Raw genomic sequence first — 19,753 nt, forward strand, 5'->3', positions numbered from 1 at the left:
GGACTTAGTTCCATGCTGGGATCTCTGGTCCTGGCAATTTTTTCTTTTTAGATAGAATTTTTTTTTTTTTTCTCCTGGATTTTATCCTGTGAGATCTATAATCAACTGCCGAACTGGTGCGATGGGCTAGATAATCTAGAACCAGTGGTCATCCCAGTCTGGCAAGCGAGCGCATGCAGATCTCAGCTCTGCCCTAGGTTGGCCACGATCTAGCCCCACCGGACAAGGGCTGGCCTGTGAGTCTGCATACAACCGAGTCTCAGCGTTCCTCCTGGCCGACCTCCCCCAATTTCGATGGAGAAGAGGTTCTGTTTGGAGCAGTGCCCGCCTGGTTCCTGGTATGGTAAGGAACTGTCCCCCTTCCCCCCCCTGGAGGGTTTTGGAGTGGACGTGGGCCCCTCCATGGGATGGTTGGACCTCTGGGTTCCCCTCCTTCCCCCCTCCCGTTAGGCACCACCCTCATCGGTCTGGTCGTCCCTATGAACCATCTCACCCCCCCCATCCCCTCCCCCCCTTCACTGACGCTGGGGCTGTGGGGTGGCCTGGCCCACTGACCAGGGTGGGGGCAGGGTGCTATGCTGACGATGGGGGGGGAAGCGCCGTCAGTGACCGGGCGATCAGCTGTGGTGGGGACTCCTGCCAGGACCTCCTCCTTCCTGCCTGTGCCATTTTCTGAGGCCTAGGGATCCCTCCTGGGTCCCTGGGAGCCTCATGGTGCCGCCATTTTCTTGTAGCCTGTGTGCTTAATGCATGGTGGCCATGTTTGTGTAGTCCGGCGGCCATTTTTCGGTGGTTTGCCATTGAAAATAGTGGCGGCTATAACAGTGGAGTCCTCTGGGCGGCAATTTCGGCAGTGGGAGCCCCTCCTCATCCTCAGGTGCTGACTCCTGGATCTTTTCATTTCCTGATCGCCGTTCGTGCAGATTCTCCTGGTAGCTGTGGTGCCTGCTTTCTGCGGAGTGGTGAATCTTGTGGGGTCCTCTCCCTCTCTACTGAGGATCGATTGGTGCTCTGTGGCTGGCAAGCGGATGGGTTGTCCCTTAGCAGTGTTTTACACTTTTTTATGAGGTCCCCCTGGTGACTCATGGAGTCTTTATTGCACATCTCCCCACCTGATCCCCTCTTTAAGGCTGCGGTGCCCTCCGGGTCCCATCCATTCATCGATGCACTGACGGTGGTTCTGGAGACCTTGGTGTCCTTTGGTGGAGGTGGCTTTTGGGCGACGGCTGGCAAAAGGCACGCCCTGCCTTCCCCTGCCTTAGCTGTCTCGTCAAATTCTCAATCTGAATCGGCCAACGTGGGTCACCCTGCTGGGTCTGCAACCACCCGCCCTGAATCCTCAGATAGTGAGGAGGATTCCTCCACTTCTGCAACCGCGTTCGAAAAGGCGCTGGTGGATGCACTGATTGTAGCTGTGCATGAGACCTTAAAGATGGAGGACGCAGCTGATGCTGCGGCGGAGACACGGGTTGCCTTTGGAATTCACAAGCTATTCAGAGCGGAAAAATGTTCCCTTTCCCCTCCTATTTTGACAGAATTGTCACTAAATAGTGGGGACGACCAAAGCATCCCCTTGGTGTCCCTAAGCGATTTTGCTAGGCGATACCCCTATGAGGAGTCCCTTCTTAAGAAGTGTACTGGTCCACCGGTGGTGGACCCTCCAGTTTCCAGGTTAAACAAGGCAACCATGATTCCGGTTGAAGAGTCCCCGGTCTTTGAGGAGGCTGTGGCCCGCAATATGTACACCCTGGCTGGTTTGGCACTGAAGCCGATATTCACCATTACCCTCGTTTCGCAGACTCTGACCGAATGGGCTAGGCTTTTGCGCTGTGACCTGGAGGGGGGAGTAGCTCCCCCCGCCTTTGCTGAGCTAGCGGACCAGCTTGTCCAGGGGCTGCAGTTTATCTGTGATGTCTCTGTGGCTCCCCTAGTGGCTTGGCTCTGTTTTGGGCAGTGGTCCTTCAGCGTGTCTTTTGGCTCAAATGCTTGTCTGTGGACCAGACTTCGAAAAAGGCCTTGACTGATCTTTCCCGTTCAAGGGGATTGCCTGTTTGGTAATACTCTGGATAAAATCATTAAAGGTCTCACAGGGGAAAGGTGTACCTTTTCTTCCGCAGGCTAAGGGCAAGGACCCTCGTTGTAGATGTGGACTTTCCTTCTTGGCTCATAGGAAGTTTTTTCATCCCTCAGGGTCGACAAGGGATCGGAACTCTTCGGGGCCTCCTCTGGTGGATCCAAGCGAACTTGGTCTGGCAAGTCAAGAGCGGGCTTCTCCAGGCCCGCGGACAAGGCCCCTTCAGCATGAAGGTACGCCCTCACCCGTATCTGGGGTAGGGGGGACATCTTTCATGGTTCCCGGACCCGTGGACTCCCCTGGTACAAGTCAGGTGGGTCCACAAGGTAATTCAGTCCGGCTACAAGATCGAGTTTCCTTCTTACCCTCCGGTAAGGGTCTTCCTTCCGACGTGCAACTGTCCCTGCTCCGCTTACAGGCCCTTTTTGGGGCGGTGCAAGACCTTTTACTTTAAAGGGTGATAGTCCCGGTTCCAACTTCGGAACGTTTTCAGGGGTTTTTACTCAAACCGGTTTACAGTCCCCAGGAAGGAAGGCAAGGTGCTTTCATTTCTGGCCCTCAAGACGCTGAACTGCTTTGTGCGGGTGAAAGAAGTTCAGAATGTTCGCACGGTGGTGGCTTCCCTGAATCAGGGGGATTTTTATAGCCTCCATCGACATCAAGGACGCTTGCCTTCACAATCCAATATGTGTTGGTCTCCAGGTCTTGCTTTGCTATGCCGTGGGAGAGGAGCATTATCAGTTTGTGGCGTTACCCTTTGGTCTCGCATCTGCTCCTCGGGTCTTAATGAAAGTGTTGGCCCTGGTGCTGGCATTGTTACACCAATTGGGGATCGCGGTACTGGACTACTTGGACAACTTTCCTCTGCGAGCGGAGTCTCCTACTGCTCTGGTGTAAAACCTGTAAATCACCATACGACCTTGAGGATGTTTGGCTGGATTCTGAATTTTCAGATGTCTGTTCTGGTTCCATCCACACAGCTGGACTATCTGTGTTTGACTCTGGACTCAGCCTTAGCCAGAGTGCTTCTTCCTTTGGGCAAACTCCAGAAACTGTAGACTATAATTCGTCTCCTGTCCAGCAGATGGTAATCCCTCCGGACTTGCATGCGGGTGCTGGGCCTGATGGTGTCTACCTTTTTGAGGCGGTACCATTTTGCACAGTTCCATACGAGGTCCCTGCAAGGGAGATTCTGGCCAAACGGGACAAGAATCTGCAGTCTCTCGACAATCCGATCCAGCTGAGTCGGGGAATGAAAGAGTCCCTGATATGGTGGCTTCGTTCTTCGGCGCTTCGGCTGGGCAAATCCTTCCTCCCTTTGTGTTGGACAGTGGTCACCACGGATGCCAGTCTATCCGGCTGGGTAGGCGCCCTCTGCAAAATTTTTGCTCAGGGGGTCTGAACACTGGAAGAGTCAAGACTACCGATCAATGTCTTGGTACTCCGAACGATCAGACTGTGTGCGTGGAACATTGGACAGATCCTCTTCATGGATGTCCAGTGCGCATTAAATCGGACAATGCCATGGCCGTGGCTCATGTTAATCACCAGGGGGGCACAAAAAGTGTCCAGGTACCTCCTGGAGGTAGCCGTCATTCTAAGGTGGGCAGAATGGTTCGTTCCAGCCCTCTCCACCGTACACATTCCACATTACCCCAGTCGGCAGGCGTTGGACCAAAGGGAGTGGTCTCTTCATCCGGAGGTGCTTTATCAGTTGTGTCTCCAGTGGGGCATCCCCGAGGTGGATCTGTTGGCGTCCCGGCTCAACAGGTGCAGAGGTTTGTGGCTCGGTCATGGGATCCTCTGGCGGACGCCCTGGATGCGCTGGTGGCCCCATGAGGTCCGTATCGTCTGATTTACGCCTTCCCTCCTCTCAAGCTTATGCCAAGACTTCTACACAGGATTGAGGCAGATGGGATTCCGGTCATATTAGTGGCTTGTACTGGCCTCACCGTGCTTGGTACGCCAATCTTGTGTGGCTGGTCGCCGACATTCTTGGGAAGCTTCCTCTCAGGGAGGATCTGCTGTCCCAAGGACCAATCTTTCAGCCTGCTTTAAAGTCTCTGGTTTTAACGGCTTGGCTGTTGAATGCCAGGTGCTGATGGATAGAGGTTTGTCTGAGTCTGTGATTCCAACGCTGTTCAAAGCTAGGAAATCTACTTCTAGGAAGATCTACCATCGTACGTGGAAGACGTACATTGTGTGGTGTGAGTCTCTTGGGGTTCATCCTCGCTCTTTTTTTCGGTGGCTTGGATTTTGACTTTCCTTCAATGGGGGGGGGGGGTTGAGCAGAAACTGGCCTTGAGTACTATCCAGGGTCCGGTGTCGCCCTTAGCGATCTTTTCAACGGCCCTTGGCCACATACTCCTTGGTGCATACTTTTCTTCAGGGAGTTAGGCACTTGACCCTTCCAGTGCGGTCTCTGTTGCCTCCTTGGGACGTCAATTAATTGCTCTCAGTCCGCTAGAAGCATCCTTTTGAGAATCTTCGGGAGATTCCCCTGCTTACGCTGTCCCAGAAGGTGACCTTTTTGGGGGCTTTTACCTCTGCGCACTGGGTGTCGGAATTGGTAGCGTTACCTTGTCGTTCACCTTACTTGGTGGTTCTTCGCTACTGTCAGTCGTTCCTTTCTCAGGTTGTCTCTGATTTTCATTTGAATTAAGATATTGTGTTGCCTTCCATGTTTCTCAAGTCAAAACTTCCGAAGGAAATTGCTTTGCATGCCTTGGATGTGGTCCGAGCGATTAGGGTATACCTGGCAGCTATGGAGTCTTTTAGGAAATCGGACTCACTATTTGTGCTTACGGATGGGCCTCAGAAAGGGTTGTCCGCTTCCTCTGTGACCATTTCCAGATGGATCAGACAGATGGGGATTCAGGCCTATTCCATCAAGGGTCAGGTTCCTCCTTTCCCTGTCAAGGCACACTCTACTAGGGTGCTCAGTGCCTCCTGGGCCTTCCATCATCAGGCATCAGTAAGGCAGGTTTGCCAGGCCTGGTCGTTGGTGCACACTTTCACAAAGTTCTATAAAGTGCATGTGTTGGCATCTGCATATGCTTCCTTTGGCCACATGGTTTTGCAGGCTGCTGTTTAGAGCAGTGGTCCTCAACCCTGGCCTACAGGGCCCACTAACAGGCCAGGTTTAAAGTATTACCTTGGGGAGATGCAGACTAGAATACTGCAATCACTGAGCAGCAAATTATATCACCTGGGATGTATTTGTTATCTTGCAAACCTGGCCTGTTAGTGGGCCCTGTAGGCCAGGGTTGAGGACCACTGGTTTAGAGGACCTGGTACTTACTCTTTGAGGATGTATTGTTTTTTTCAGTTTTGGTTGAGCTCCTGTTTACCTGGTTGGCTATAGTTAGTTACCCTTGGGAATTTATTTTTCGCTGTTCCCACCCCTCATGTTTAACACTGCTTTGGGACGTCCCAGTGGTTAGGAAGACCAGGAGCTGTGTCTGTCAATGAACGAAAGAGAAAATTATATTTTTGACTTAGCATAAAATCCATTTCTCTGATGTTCATTGACGGACACAGCACGACCCCTCCTGTGGAGTTTTAATTCTTCTGACACTGCTTGTAACAAAACTGAGTACCTATAGCAGAGAGAGGGAGTATACCCCCTGGGACTGCCCAAAGGCATAGCCAGACTTTTTTTTTCTGCCTAGTGTCCTACTCCTGTAGGGGGCAGTATAACTGAATGGTTAAGAAGATCAGGAGCTGTGTCCGTCGATGAACATCAGAAAAATGGATTTTACAGGAAGTCAAAAATCCCATGACCGGTCCTGCCTTGGCTGTGATGCTAGTCTGTCGTATTTTAGTTGCTTGGAGTAAGGCTGTGAGAAGGGATCTCTGCTTCATGGAACTCTTAAAGCTCATACCTGCAGCTAAGTTACTGCTTTGTCGGGTTGCTGCATCTCCTATTGCTATTTGTCTCCTGTCAGTAAACCTCTGGAGGAGATCGGCTGGCTGAAGTATTGGGCTATGCAACAAGCGTGCAAAAATAGCCACTGCTGCACATATTCTTCTAAGGACAGCATCTCTGTCAGGAGCCTGTTGTCTCTGCCTTGTACATAGGGGGGTTCTGACGTCTCGGCTGTGTGTGTTGGGGGAGGGGGGCTATGGTCTCGGTTGTGTATGGAGGGAAGGTCTGTGGTCTCGGTTGTGTATGGAGGGAAGGTCTGTGGTCTCGGTTGTGTATGGAGGGAAGGTCTGTGGTCTTGGTTGTGTATGGAGGGAAAGTCTGTGGTCTTGGTTGTGTATGGAGGGAAGGTCTGTGGTCTCGGTTGTGTATGGAGGGAAGGTCTGTGGTCTTGGTTGTGTATGGAGGGAAGGTCTGTGGTCTTGGTTGTGTATGGAGGGAAGGTCTGGGGTCTCGGTTGTGTGGAGGGAAGGTCTGGGGTCTCGGTTGTGTATGGAGGGAAGGTCTGTGGTCTCGGTTGTGTATGGAGGGAAGGTCTGTGGTCTCGGTTGTGTATGGAGGGAAGGTCTGTGGTCTCGGTTGTGTATGGAGGGAAGGTCTGTGGTCTCGGTTGTGTATGGAGGGGAAGGTCTGTGGTCTCGGTTGTGTATGGAGGGAAGGTCTGTGGTCTCGGTTGTGTATGGAGGGAAGGTCTGTGGTCTTGGTTGTGTATGGAGGGAAAGTCTGTGGTCTTGGTTGTGTATGGAGGGAAGGTCTGTGGTCTCGGTTGTGTATGGAGGGAAGGTCTGTGGTCTTGGTTGTGTATGGAGGGAAGGTCTGTGGTCTTGGTTGTGTATGGAGGGAAGGTCTGGGGTCTCGGTTGTGTGGAGGGAAGGTCTGTGGTCTCGGTTGTGTATGGAGGGAAGGTCTGTGGTCTCGGTTGTGTATGGAGGGAAGGTCTGTGGTCTCGGTTGTGTATGGAGGGAAGGTCTGTGGTCTCGGTTGTGTATGGAGGGAAGGTCTGTGGTCTCGGTTGTGTATGGAGGGAAGGTCTGTGGTCTCAGTTGTGTATGGAGGGGAAGGTCTGTGGTCTCGGTTGTGTATGGAGGGGGAGGTTTGTGGTCTTCCCCATATATATAGAGAGGGGGTCTGTGGTCTCTGATCTCTGCTGTGAATGTAGGCAGTGGGGGGTTGGGTCTGTCCTCTGTGTATTTGTGCTGTACATGGCTTCAGGTTCTCCAGCATGCTTGTCCCCTACCTGGTGAAGGCACCCTGATTATATACTGTATGTTGTGGGCTCATGTTCTGTAGCAGAGGTGCATGGTAATGATTTGGTGAATAATGCTGGGTTGTCTTCGTAATCCCTGACAGAAGCCTAGCAGAGAGTCTCATATAGTATATAGACTAAGTATAGTCAGTGCCTGCTGAGTGTTAATTGTTTTCATAAAAGTTTGTGCCATAAGTATAGTTAATTACTGAAAAAAAAAAAAAAAAAAACAATCTTTGCATTGGCCGGGAATCGAACCCGGGCCTCCCGCGTGGCAGGCGAGAATTCTACCACTGAACCACCAATGCTGCAGATGTTGGGAGTTGTGGTGTCTTCTGTCAAGTCTTGACACACGTGCCACATCAGCAGAGTCTGGTTGAAACATTTCTGGGATAGAGGCGCCTTCATTCCAGCTCTGTGTTAGTTCCGAGGCTGAGTACATCAAGGTGTGTGCTATGAGAAGCATTGGTGGTTCAGTGGTAGAATTCTCGCCTGCCACGCGGGAGGCCCGGGTTCGATTCCCGGCCAATGCAATCAGTAATTTTATTTATAAAATGAAAATTAGACTTTTATCTTTCTTACAAGAATAATTTAGTTTAATTTTAAAGGATCGGAGGGTACAGTTATTGTCCTTCTTTGTAGTTGGGTTTCTCATATGGACATACTGGTCTTTTGGTAGTCAATGGCTTCCTTATGACGCATTTCACACAAGGAAGCTGCACCTAATCATATAATTAGTTTATGAATAAGCACAGCTTCCTTGTGTGAAACACGTCAACCATCGGTAGACTGTCATTGTCCTGTGTGTGTCACTTTGGGATGTTGCAATAAAAGGACTCCGGATCAGTCGTGGTGTGCAGCCAATCCTTTCTCCAGTCCTACTTGTCTAACCTGGATGGACGCACCATGGAAAAGATTTCTGTTCATCTTGAGTTGGCTTTGAGACTTCAAAAAGGAATGTTGTGTACCTCTACTCTGAAATTATTTCTGATAAGGCTTCTGTCCTGTGGAATTATCCCTAATTTACCAACCGTAAAACCGTCCATACACCAAATTTGTTCAAACTTTAACATTCTTTCAATATTCTATTCATTAATGAGGTCAAACCAACCTTTGTTTTCAACTACGTTGCTTAGAAAATTTGAAGGAGCAGGGTGGAGTTTTTCTCAAATTCCGAACCATAAATGTGGTTTTCATTCGGGAAAGTTCATTCATTCAAAATTGTGCTTGATTTTAACATTTTGTCAAGCCATCGGATGTGCTCAGAATTTTCATATGAATGTTTGAAAATCTAATAGTGTATGGCCAGCTTAGCTTTGCTAATGGTTGCACCTATTTATTAGCCCAAATGCGACTGTCCTTCCTAAAAAATTGTACACGTGTGGTCCGACAAAGGACTGGCCAGCCACAGCCAATAGCCACAACCTCTGCTTTTATTGAACAAAAAGGCATGGCCCTTCACTTAGAAGTAAATTTTGTTCACAATCTGCAGTTCTTCCACAGCTGTTATATCATCCTTGTTCAAATTGGGGCAGCTGGTTGACTCTACAATGCTTGTCCAAACTTTTAAAGGCCAAGCTTTTATTGCTGGATGACATGCTCCCTCTCCACTGCCACAAAGGTTTTTTAAGATAAGTCAATCCATCACATCTTAAGAGACTGTATACTCTAAATGCAATGTCGCATGCTTAGCCAGGTGCATTAAAGTCATTGTAAAGCCTTACATGTATACAGTGAAGTGACTGACCTTGGGAGTCCTACACCGAGATGAGACAAATCCTTCTAAATAACTATCTGCAGTCTTCTCTTCTCTACATCTGTTCAAAGTGCTGAAACCTAAAGCTCATCTGAGAGTTTAGAAAAAGGGGGCCGAGAGCTGAAGTTACACTCTGCAGAGCTTAGTGAGGAGAGGTCTGATAGCTGATTGGAAGGAAGAGACACACCCGCCTTCACAGAGCACACAGAGTTGAGGCTGTCAATCAGCTGGAGGGCCCTCCTGTCACCCTTTTTCTCTTTGTGTCAGGAAAACTTGTCATAAGTAATACATGCTGATGGCAGAGGAAGGAAGCAGCAGACAGAAATGACACTTGGTGCTCTGGATTGAGAAGAGTACACACAATAGAGGTGCCAAAATCAAAACCTTCCACTATTTCCTCCTCTGGGGAATCTATCATTGAAGACTCTTCTTCCCTTTTGTATTAGAATAAATCTGTGCTGATTCTGCTGGGGTTGCAGGTAACAAAACATTCCCAAGAGTTTTAGGAGCAGATCTTATACTAGTTTTATTATAGCGACCACTTCCTGAATCTCCTTATCTCTTGATGGAACCAGGAATTAAGTTTCACACGGCCCTGGCATTAGTAGAACTAACCCAACAATTATCTGTAACTGGATGATGATCGAGAAGAGGAGACCTTGATGGTCTGGGATGATTTTGATTTGATCTGGATGATGACCTGACAACTCTGACACAACATTCCTATCATTTTAATATGGAGTGCAAGAAAATCAGAAATGCACAACAGTCAACAAAAAGAGACTTTCTAACAGGTCGATAAGTCCACACCATTGTCTGGAGTATTTTAGTGTGAGTCTGGTGGGGCTGAAACAGTATAAGTATAGAGCATGGTCCTTTGGGTTGAAGAAGGTAGAATCAACCCATTAGTATCCGACGTGTCAAGTGAGAAGTTTACCCTGAACCCCCATTGCTGCAGATGGTATTCTTAGCCTCTTCCTACAAGTCCTAAGATCTATGCACGATTACCAAGAGCCAGCTACAAATATCTCCATATATCTGTGAAGATTCTCGTGTCTCCAAGTCATGGTAGATCTTGTAGTAGTTGGTCACATTCAGCTGGACTTTTTCTGTCATGTTGAAGACATTTTGTGGTTTTTCCAAGCCACTTTTTCAGTTCTTATGTCATGAAGATACACTAGAAGTGTAGTGAGGAATTCCGAGACCTGTACATTGAGGACCCAAAACAAACAAATGGCCCAACCTAGGTGGGAAAATTCTACAGAATAGTTTTACTATACTTTCGTTTCCAATCATTTTTATTGGAGTAATTTAAATGATGCATACAAAACAATTTATAAACTAAAGCCGTTATCAAGCATAATCAGCCAACCGTAACATTGAAAATAGTAAATGACATATAAAGGGACGTTCCTTCTTCACCCCCTTGATAGCAATATTTCCTTGACTGAGATAATTTCCCTAATAGCTAGTCTATGGGTACAAAACATCACATCCAAGAAGGAAAGGGATTTAAAGAAAGGAAGAGAGAGTATGTGGAGTATTTGTGTAATTGAAAAGATTGATACCAGGATTCCAGGAACGTTTTCAGATTCAGGTGTTCCCTGAAATATAGGTGATCCAGGGTTCCCATATCTTTGTAAACTGGGATATTTTATCATTGAGGAGGAATAAGAGTTTCTTATTGACCATTATCCAGGAGAGTTTGGCCTTAAGCATATCCAATGATAACATGGGAGATTTTCACGACCTAGCTATCACAATACGAGCTGCTAAGAACCCAAAAGAGATCCGCTTTCTTACATGTTGTAGAGCCTGTAAAATGGGTCAGTCCAATAGGGCCTGTTGTGTGTGGTTTTTTTTGTTTTTTTTTTAAGATTTATGTCCGTCAGGAAATATTCTAGACTCGGATACAGAATCTTCAAAGTTTTGGGCACTCCCACCAAATATGGAGGAAAGAGCCTTCTTTAGTGCAACCTCTAAAGCAGCGTGGTGAGGCTCCTTGGACGCTAGAGGCCAATTTAGTTGGGACCATGTTCCATCGAAGTATAACTTTATAATTAGCGTCTATTAGAGAGGTATTAATATGATCTGGAAGCATTTCCTGGTAGTTTATGCCAATCCTCGAGATCAAATTCCACATTCAGGTCATGATCCGACTTTTACATAGATTGCTGTTTAGAGGTTTGTGGCAAGATACACTAGAAATGTAGTGAGAAATTCAGAGACCTGTACATTGAAGACCCAAAACAAACGGCCCAACATAGGAGCGAAAATTCTACAGAACAGTTTTACTATACTTTCGTTTCCAATCATTTTTATTGGCGTAATTTTAAATGATGCATACAAAACAATTTATAAACTGTTTAAAAAGCCGTTATCAAGCATAATCAGCCAACCGTAACATTGAAAATAGTAAATGACATATAAAGGGACGTTCCTTCTACACCCCCTTGATAGCAATATTTCCTTGACTCAGATAATTTCCCTAATAGCTAGTCTGTGGGTACAAAACCTCACATCCAAGAAAGAAAGGGATTCAAAGAAAGGAAGAAAGAGAGTACGTAGAGTATTTGTGTAATTGAAAAGATTGATACCAGGATTCCAGGAACGTTTTCAGACTCTAGGTCAGGGGTCTTCAAACTATGGCCCTCCAGTTGTTCAGGAACTACAATTCCCATCATGCCTAGTCATGTCTGTGAATGTCAGTTTTACAATGCTTAATGGGATGTGTAGTTCCGCAACAGCTGGAGGGCCGTAGTTTGAGGAACCCTGCTCTAGGTGTTCCCTGAAATATAGGTGATCCAGGGTTCCCATATCTTTTTAAACTGGGATATTTTATCATTGAGGATGGCCAAGAGTTTCTTATTGACCATTATCCAGGAGAGTTTGGCCTTAAGCATATCCAATGATAACATGGGAGATTTTCACGACCTAGCTATCACAATACGAGCTGCTAAGAACCCGAAAGAGATCCGCTTTCTTACATGTTGTAGAGCCTGTAAAATGGGTCAGTCCAATAGGGCCTGTTGTGTTTTTTTTTTTTATAAGATTTATGTCTGTCAGGAAATATTCTAGAATCGGATTCAGAATCTTCAAAGTTTTGGGCACTCCCACCAAATATGGAGGAAAGAGCCTTCTTTAGTGCAACCTCTAAAGCAGCGTGGTGAGGCTCCTGGGACACAAGGGGCCAATTTAGTTGGGACCATGTTCCATCTAAGTATAACTTTATAATTCGCTTCTATTAGAGAGGTATTAATATGATCTGGAAGCATTTCCTGGTAGTTTATGCCAATCCTCGAGATCAAATTTCATATTCAGGTCATGATCCGACTTTTACATAGATTGCTGTTTAGAGGTTTGTGGCATTAACATGGAGTAAATTGCTGATATGAAACTAGATTGTTTATCACACAATCTGCTTAAAGAGGAAGTAAACCCTCCTCTGACACTTGTACCTATAGGTAAGCCTATAATAAGGCTTACCTATAAGTACTGTAAATATCTCCTAAACATGTACCGTTTAGGAGATATTTACCTTAGATGCATCCAGTGACGTCACTGGCGCATGCGCTCTGAAGGAACGGCCGCTGGTACCGTTCCTTCAGAACTCCGTGCCGTGACCGTCAGCAAAGTGTTGAAATCCCTTATTCGTCCACCATTTGAAGGACGCAGGCAAGGTGAACGAAAGGTTAGATCAATTTTCCCATACTTTAAGGAATAAGGACATTCTTTCCAGGACAGAGAGGTCACATCTTGGACAGAGAAGGCAGTTGGTTCTCAAAAGGCATGAAAGTGGCCATCTACATCAGACAGGAACAACCCTCAATGATCATGGGAGGGGGATCTTCAACACCATCTGTCTCCCACGTATAATGTCTTTTAACATCTCTACCCCAGTGTTCGGACAATTCACACTTTTAGCTGTGAATTGTAGAAGCATCAACACCTGTATAGACTTCCTGATACCAAAGATGGGATTATGTAACTAGAACAGGGGGGAGTTCCACAGCTTTCGTGCCTCCGATCCTGTTTTCCAAAAGTCAACATCCGACCTAACACATTCCATGGTAATTGGGTGAAGGTGTTTGGGCTACCAGTGTGGATACAAATACTGGGGTATCATCCTGAGACCAAGGATTGTGGAACAAGTGGGTTCCACAACTTTCACTCCTCATTCTATTCTTGGACATCAACACCTATGATATGCAGACTTCCTGACACCCAAGGATGGGATGATGTAACTAGAATGAGTGGGGTTGGATCCCACAACTTTCAAATCCCCTTCTTGTTCTTGGACAAAGAACATCTTCCTTGACACGACATAGTATTTGGAAGAAGGTTTTGGTGCTACCTGCTTGGATATAAATGTTGGGGTATATTCCTGACACTAGAACTGAAGACGTGGTTTGGAGAAGCCATGTAACCTCTTCAACATTTTAGAACAAGTCCAGTTGAAAGTGACTGACTTCCACTGGCTGTCCCCATATGGTCTCTTCCCATCTTGGAAACATCCTAATACTAGGGTGGGATGATGTAACTGGAACGCAAGGTCTTGTTTTTGAACAATCCGCATCTGCCCTAACACGTTCTGTAATGATTGGACGAGGGTGTGTCTTCTACAAGTCCCCCTATGGTCTCCTATCTTTGAGCCATGCTGTGTGAAGCATTGGTGGTTCAGTGGTAGAATTCTCGCCTGCCACGCGGGAGGCCCGGGTTCGATTCCCGGCCAATGCAGACACTATTTTCAATTACATGTCAATCTTTGTTAAAAGTATTTTGCCTGTACTTCTGTATATAAATGTATTTAGGAATTACACTGGGTATACTAATGATTTCGGGACTATCAGGTGGTAATTTCAGTATTTGTGTAGCGTCTGTCCTGTCTGCCTATTGATCCTGACCCTGTCTGTCTTTCTACAGGAGCTCTGGACACAACTGCAGACTCCAGCCTGAATAATGTCAGTGTGCTGGCCCCCAGGAGGTGAGGAAAGAGTGTGGGAAATGTATGTTTTTTTAAGCACTTCTCCGGTTACATGGCCAGTACTGGTCTGGGTCACGTCAGGTCCTGTACTCCCGTTTGCTCGCCTCCTTTTTTTTTTTTTTTTTTTTCTTTCCCCTGTAAACAGAGGATTAAAGCAGAGTTCCACTCGTTTTGAAGTTTATTAAAAGTCAGCGGCTACAAAAGGTGCAGCTGCTGACACCTAATAAATACACAACCACCTGTCCCTCGATCCAGCGATGGGGCCGCCCCCAAGCCTCACTTCTCTCTCTCTCTCGCCTTTCCCGGGCACCGGCATCACAAGTGTGGGCACCCGGCTGTGACAGCTTGCGACTTCACAGCTGTGTGCGCTCTGCGCATGCACGAGTCACACTGCGTTTCCTCAGTGGCCGGGCAATCTTCAGGGACCTCTGACATGTCCCAGAAGATTGCAGGGAGGGAGGAGGAGAGGAGAACTTCCGCACACACCTCCCAATAGAAGTGGGAACTGGTACCTGTCAAAACTAGGTACCCGCCCCCCCAAAAAATGACATGCCAAATGTGACATGTAAGGGGGTGAGGAGTGCTTAAAGCGGAAGTGCCACTTTTGGGTGGAACTCCGCTTTAACCACTTACCGCAAAGTGACGTAGGACTACGTCTGCAAACTTTGCGGAGTTATACCGGGATGATGCCTCTAGCTAGAGACACCATCCCGGTACCGTGGTTTAGAGCCAACGGTCGGCTTTCCGTTGGTAACGACCGATGCGGCTCGGGAGCCACTCGATCGTTACCTGGGGTGAGCGGGAGGGGACGTCCCCCCTCCCGCCGCCTTCCGTGACTTTCAACGGGCCTCCCGTCCCACCGGAAACGGCTTTGATCGGGTCTCCGATGACGTAACCCGGAGGCGGCGTTCATGACGTCACTTCCGGGTTACTGTGCTGCAAAAGGCGGCAAATTTAAAAAACGGCTGTATGCAAAAATGCATACATAGCTGAACCTGCGATCTGTCCCTGTGTCACTCAGTCACCTCCCCCCCACACGTCAGTAAGCACCAGGCATACATTAACCCCTCCCTCTCCAATAAAATTAACCCCTTCCCTGCCAGTGTCATTTTTACAGTAACAGTGCATATTTATAGCGCTGATTACTATAGAAATGTCACTGGTACCCCCAAAAGTGTCAAAAATGTCAGTCAAGGGTCCGATCTGTCCGCCGCAATGTTGCAGTCCCGCAAAAAAAAAAAACGCAGATCGCCGCCATTACGCGTTAAAAAAAAAAAAAACACCAAAAATGACAAAAATCTTTCCCTTAGTTAGTAAACGCAATAACTTTTGCGCAAACCAATCAAAATACGCTTATTGTGATTTTTTTTTTTTTTTTTTAGCAAACATAGGTAGCAGAAAACAAATTGGCCAGAAATTTTAAAAAATTTTGATTTTTTTACATTTTTTGGGGGGGAATTTCATATAAAAAATGTTAAAAATATTGTTATTTTTTCAAAATAAATGCTCTTTTTTTGTTTATAGCGCAAAAAGTAAAAATCGCACAGGTGATCAAATACCACTAAAAGAAAGCTCTGTTTGTGGGAAAAAAAGGACGTAAATTTAGTTTGGGTACGGCGTCGCACGACCGCGCAATTGTCAGTTAAAGTCGCACAGCGCCGAATCGCAAAAAGTGGCCTGGATGTAAGACAGCAAAATCCTCCGGTGGTTAATAACTACTGCAGTAGGGAACAGACACAAAAAGATACACTCCGCATCTTTCCAAAATTACTGTTCTGCTTTATTTGACGCAATTGAAGGCTTTTATACACATGATTACGTAGGTATCACATTATTATTACAATTGTACTATTATGGTAACAAGGGGCGTAACATAGGCGGGCTAATTCTAATCAGGACTCAAAAGAATGCAAACATGTAATGAGAACATTATTGGTGCCATGTGCACAATGAGTGCAGTGTGCAATACATACAAAATATAACACAGTAATATACAGGATGTACAAATTTCATATACGTGTGTAATCTCCAGATCAGTCACATTGTAGCTATTATTTACATAATACAACACAGCCATTACAGCATCAACTAAAAGCAAATATAAATAAGTAAAAAATATAAATGTAAAAACCAGTTTCGCACTTGTGCAACTTGTCCTGCGACTTTGCATCCCCAAGTCACAGGACAAGTCTTACTCCATGATTTCCAAGGAGTACCACCGTTCATATCTGTGCAACTTCAAAGTAGTCCCTGCACTACTTTGGTCTGACTTTCATGCGACTTAAGGTCCATAGACCTCAAGATTACACAGGCATTGCTTCAAGTCACGTTGAAGTCGCATTAAACTTGCGGCAGTCGCATGACTTTCAGGTCGCAAAAGTGTAAAAGGGGCCTTAATTACACTATAGTGCCTAAATTATTGGGACGCCTGCCTTTACACGCACATAAACTTTAATAGTGTCCCAGTCTTATTTCGTAGGGTTCAATATTGAGTTGGCCCATGCTTTGCAGCTTCAATTCTTCTGGGAAGGCTGTCCACAAGGTTTAGGAGTGTGTCTATGGGAATGTTTGACCATTCTTCCAGAAGCGCATTGGTGAGGTCAGGCACTGATGTTGGACGAGAAGGCCTGGCTCATAGTCTCCACTTTAATTCATCCCAAAGGCGTTCTATCGGGTTGAGGTGCAGGCCAGTCAAGTTCCTCCACCCCCAAACTCGCTCATCCATGTCTTCATAGACCTTGGTTTGTGCACTGGTGTGCAGTCATGTTGGAACAGGAAAGAGCCATCCCCAAACCGTTCCCACAAAGTTGGGAGCATGAAATTGTCCAAAATGTCTTGGTATGCTGACACCTTAAGAGTTCCTTCACTGGAACTAAGGGGCCAAGCCCAACCCCTGGAAAACAACCCCACACCATAATCCCCCCTCCACCAAATGATTTGGACCAGTGCACAAAGCAAGGTCCATAAAGACCTGGATGAGTGAGTTTGGGGTGGAGGAACTTGACTGGGCTGCACAGAGTCCTGACCTCAACCCGATAGAACACCTTTGGGAGGAACTAGAACTAGAGCGGGGATGGCGAGCCAGGCCTTCTGGTCCAACATCAGTGCCTGACCTCAAAAATGCACTTCTAGGAGAATGGTCAAACATTCCCATAGACCAGTGACGGCGAACCTTGGCACCCCCAGATGTTTTGGAACTACATTTCCCATGATGTTAATGCACTCTTCAGTGTAGTTGAGCATCATGGGAAATGTAGTTCCAAAACATCTGGGGTGCCAAGGTTCCCCATCATGGCCATAGACACACTCCTAAACCTTGTGTAAATCCTTCCCAGAAGAGTTGAAGCTGTTGTAGCTGCAAAGGGTGGGCCAACTCAATATTGAACCCTACGGAGTAAGACTGGGATGGCATTATAGTTCATGTGCGTGTAAAGGCCGGCGTCCCAATACTTTTGGTAATATAGTCTATAGCCTTAGTAGGCTACACCAATGTTTCTCAACTGCAGTCTTCAAGTACCCCCAACAGGTCATGTTTTCAGGATTTCCCTCAGATGAAACGGCTGTGGTAATTACTAAGGCAGTGAAACTGATCAAATCGCCTGTGCAAAGTAATGGAAAGTTGGGGGTACTTGAGGACTGGAATTGGGAAACATTGGGCTACACAAGGTTCTTAACCACTTGCCGACCAGTCACTGGGACTGTACTGCGGCAAAGTGGCTAGATTCCGTCCACCAACGTAGACCTACGTCGCTGGACTCCTCCCCTTGTGGGCGGCGCTCGCGCGCCGCCGGAGGCTCGCTCCCGCTGTATTCAGTCACAGCGGGAGTCGGGCCAGGGGAGGAGCGGCGGTGATCACCGCCGCTCTTCCCCGATCGTCGGGGATCGAGTTTGGAGATCCGCCCGCTTGTGTAAACAAAGCGGGCGGATCTCCTAAGTGACAGATTGCAGGGTTCAGCATAGCTGAACCTGCGATCTGTCCCTGTGTCACTGTGTCACTCAGTCACCTCCCCCCACACACGTTAGTAAGCACCAGGCATACATTAACCCCTCCACTTCAAAAAACATTAAATCTATTGACTCTCGCCATGTGACAGCCCTGACACTCGTCGATTTGGGGGGGGGGGGGTTATTGTGGGACATCCCTATTAAATAGAAAAAAGGAAGGAGATTGGGACTTTGAGTGAGAGGCATGACACAGCTGGTAAAATGAGCAATACCACATTTATTGGACATATGAATACAAATAAAAACATTGCATATTCCAGATAGCAAAATAAATTATTTACAACAGAAATCAGCTGAAATGTAGTCCCTACAGCAGGCATGTCCAACCTGCGGCCCGGAACCCCAGGCAATGCGGCCCACTGCCCCCTGACAATTTGTTTTTTTGCTGGGGAGGAAGGAAGTTGGCTCGGAGACATGGCCACAGCGGCTTCCAACTAACGGTAGGCAGAGGCTGCCTGGGAGGGGGGGGGGGGGTGAACATGTGCAGTGTTTCTGACTCCTACCACCATGACCACTTCTTCAAATCACTGAAGTGGTCATGGTGGTTAGAGTGTTCCTTTAATATCTCTCAAAAGAAGTAAACCTCTGTATACTGATTCCATTTAATTTGATCATCCTCTAGTTGTGTTAAATTAGTGCGGGGGGCGCGGCGGCGCAGGAAGGGCGCGGCAGCATTTTATTATATACCTTAACTATAGTGTGTGTATATATATATATATATATATATATATATATATATATATATATATAATATATGCGGCCCGAGAAAATCTCTCTACACTCAATGTGGCCCAGAGAAGCCCAAAGGTTGGACACCCATGCCCTAAACCCTTGACTTACCAATAACTGTATCACAAAGCTCGACGCATTTCGTAGGTAATGTAACCACTTTCTCAGGAGCAGGCAAATGAAGCATATAATGCAGCTCAAGTTGCAGAAATGTGGCTTGAAAAGTTGAATTTGGCTAAAGGGTGTCCATCCCAGGAGCTGAGGGGTCAAAAAAACAACAGATCGAGAATGTACACAACCCTATATCCAGGAGTCGGTGGGCTTGCAATAAGATGGTGACTCTCTGTGATTGGCCTGGCGGTGTCACATGGAGTGAGTCACATGATCCTCTTCACCTGGAAGTAGCGGTTATCTCTTTGCTCTAAGAGGCAGAGCAGATTGGTAGGAGAGGGGAGGAAAGGAAAAGTGGAGGTACTCCTGGGGTGAGAACCGGTTATGTCATTCCGCATGGGAAGAGCACAGGCTGGCTTTAATTTGGGTTAGTTTGCCTAGATCAGTGATCTTGATGGAATTTGGTCATTCGGGCTTTATTAAGTCTCTAGCTGTTATGTAGATTCTTGTTATGAGTGGATTGCATATTAAATGCAGCTGACGTGATCTGCTGGGCCTGCCAGAGTTTCTGTGGTGAGGACAGTGAATTATTGATGGATCCAGGCTGTGTGAGATGAGGACACGGGAGGGGGAGAGGAGCAGATTTTATCCTGTGGGGTCTTCTGCCAGGTGATGAAATATACTCTAAGCAAAGCCTAGTACACACGGGCTTAGTGTTAGGCGACATTGGCCAGTTCAATAGAAACCAGCCAACATTCGGCCCGTGTGTACTGCAGTAGGGCTGATGGAGACATGACCAAAAAACATCTGCCCAATGGCTAAGAGCGCTGACCGAATCGTTCTGAGGAGGGGGGGGGGGTGCATGGGTGTCGCCCCCCCTCCGTCAGAACACAATAGAAAAGCAGAGGAGTGTGCTGTACTAA

The 19,753-nt window shown here is 47.0% G+C and overlaps 1 protein-coding gene across 1 annotated transcript in view; it reads left to right on the plus strand.

Annotated features, from left to right (window-relative positions):
• The window catches only part of VAC14 (VAC14 component of PIKFYVE complex), a 79,507-nt gene that overhangs the window by 16,697 nt on the left and 43,057 nt on the right, over window positions 1-19,753 (plus strand). Inside the window, exon 10 of the mRNA XM_082269664.1 lies at window positions 13,925-13,985. Coding sequence (XP_082125790.1) covers window positions 13,925-13,985 — 61 coding nt within the window. The remainder of the gene's footprint in view (window positions 1-13,924; window positions 13,986-19,753) is intronic.

This window comes from Pelophylax lessonae, assembly GCF_965119305.1.
Source record: "Pelophylax lessonae genome assembly, chromosome: 10".
NCBI lineage: Eukaryota > Metazoa > Chordata > Amphibia > Anura > Ranidae > Pelophylax > Pelophylax lessonae.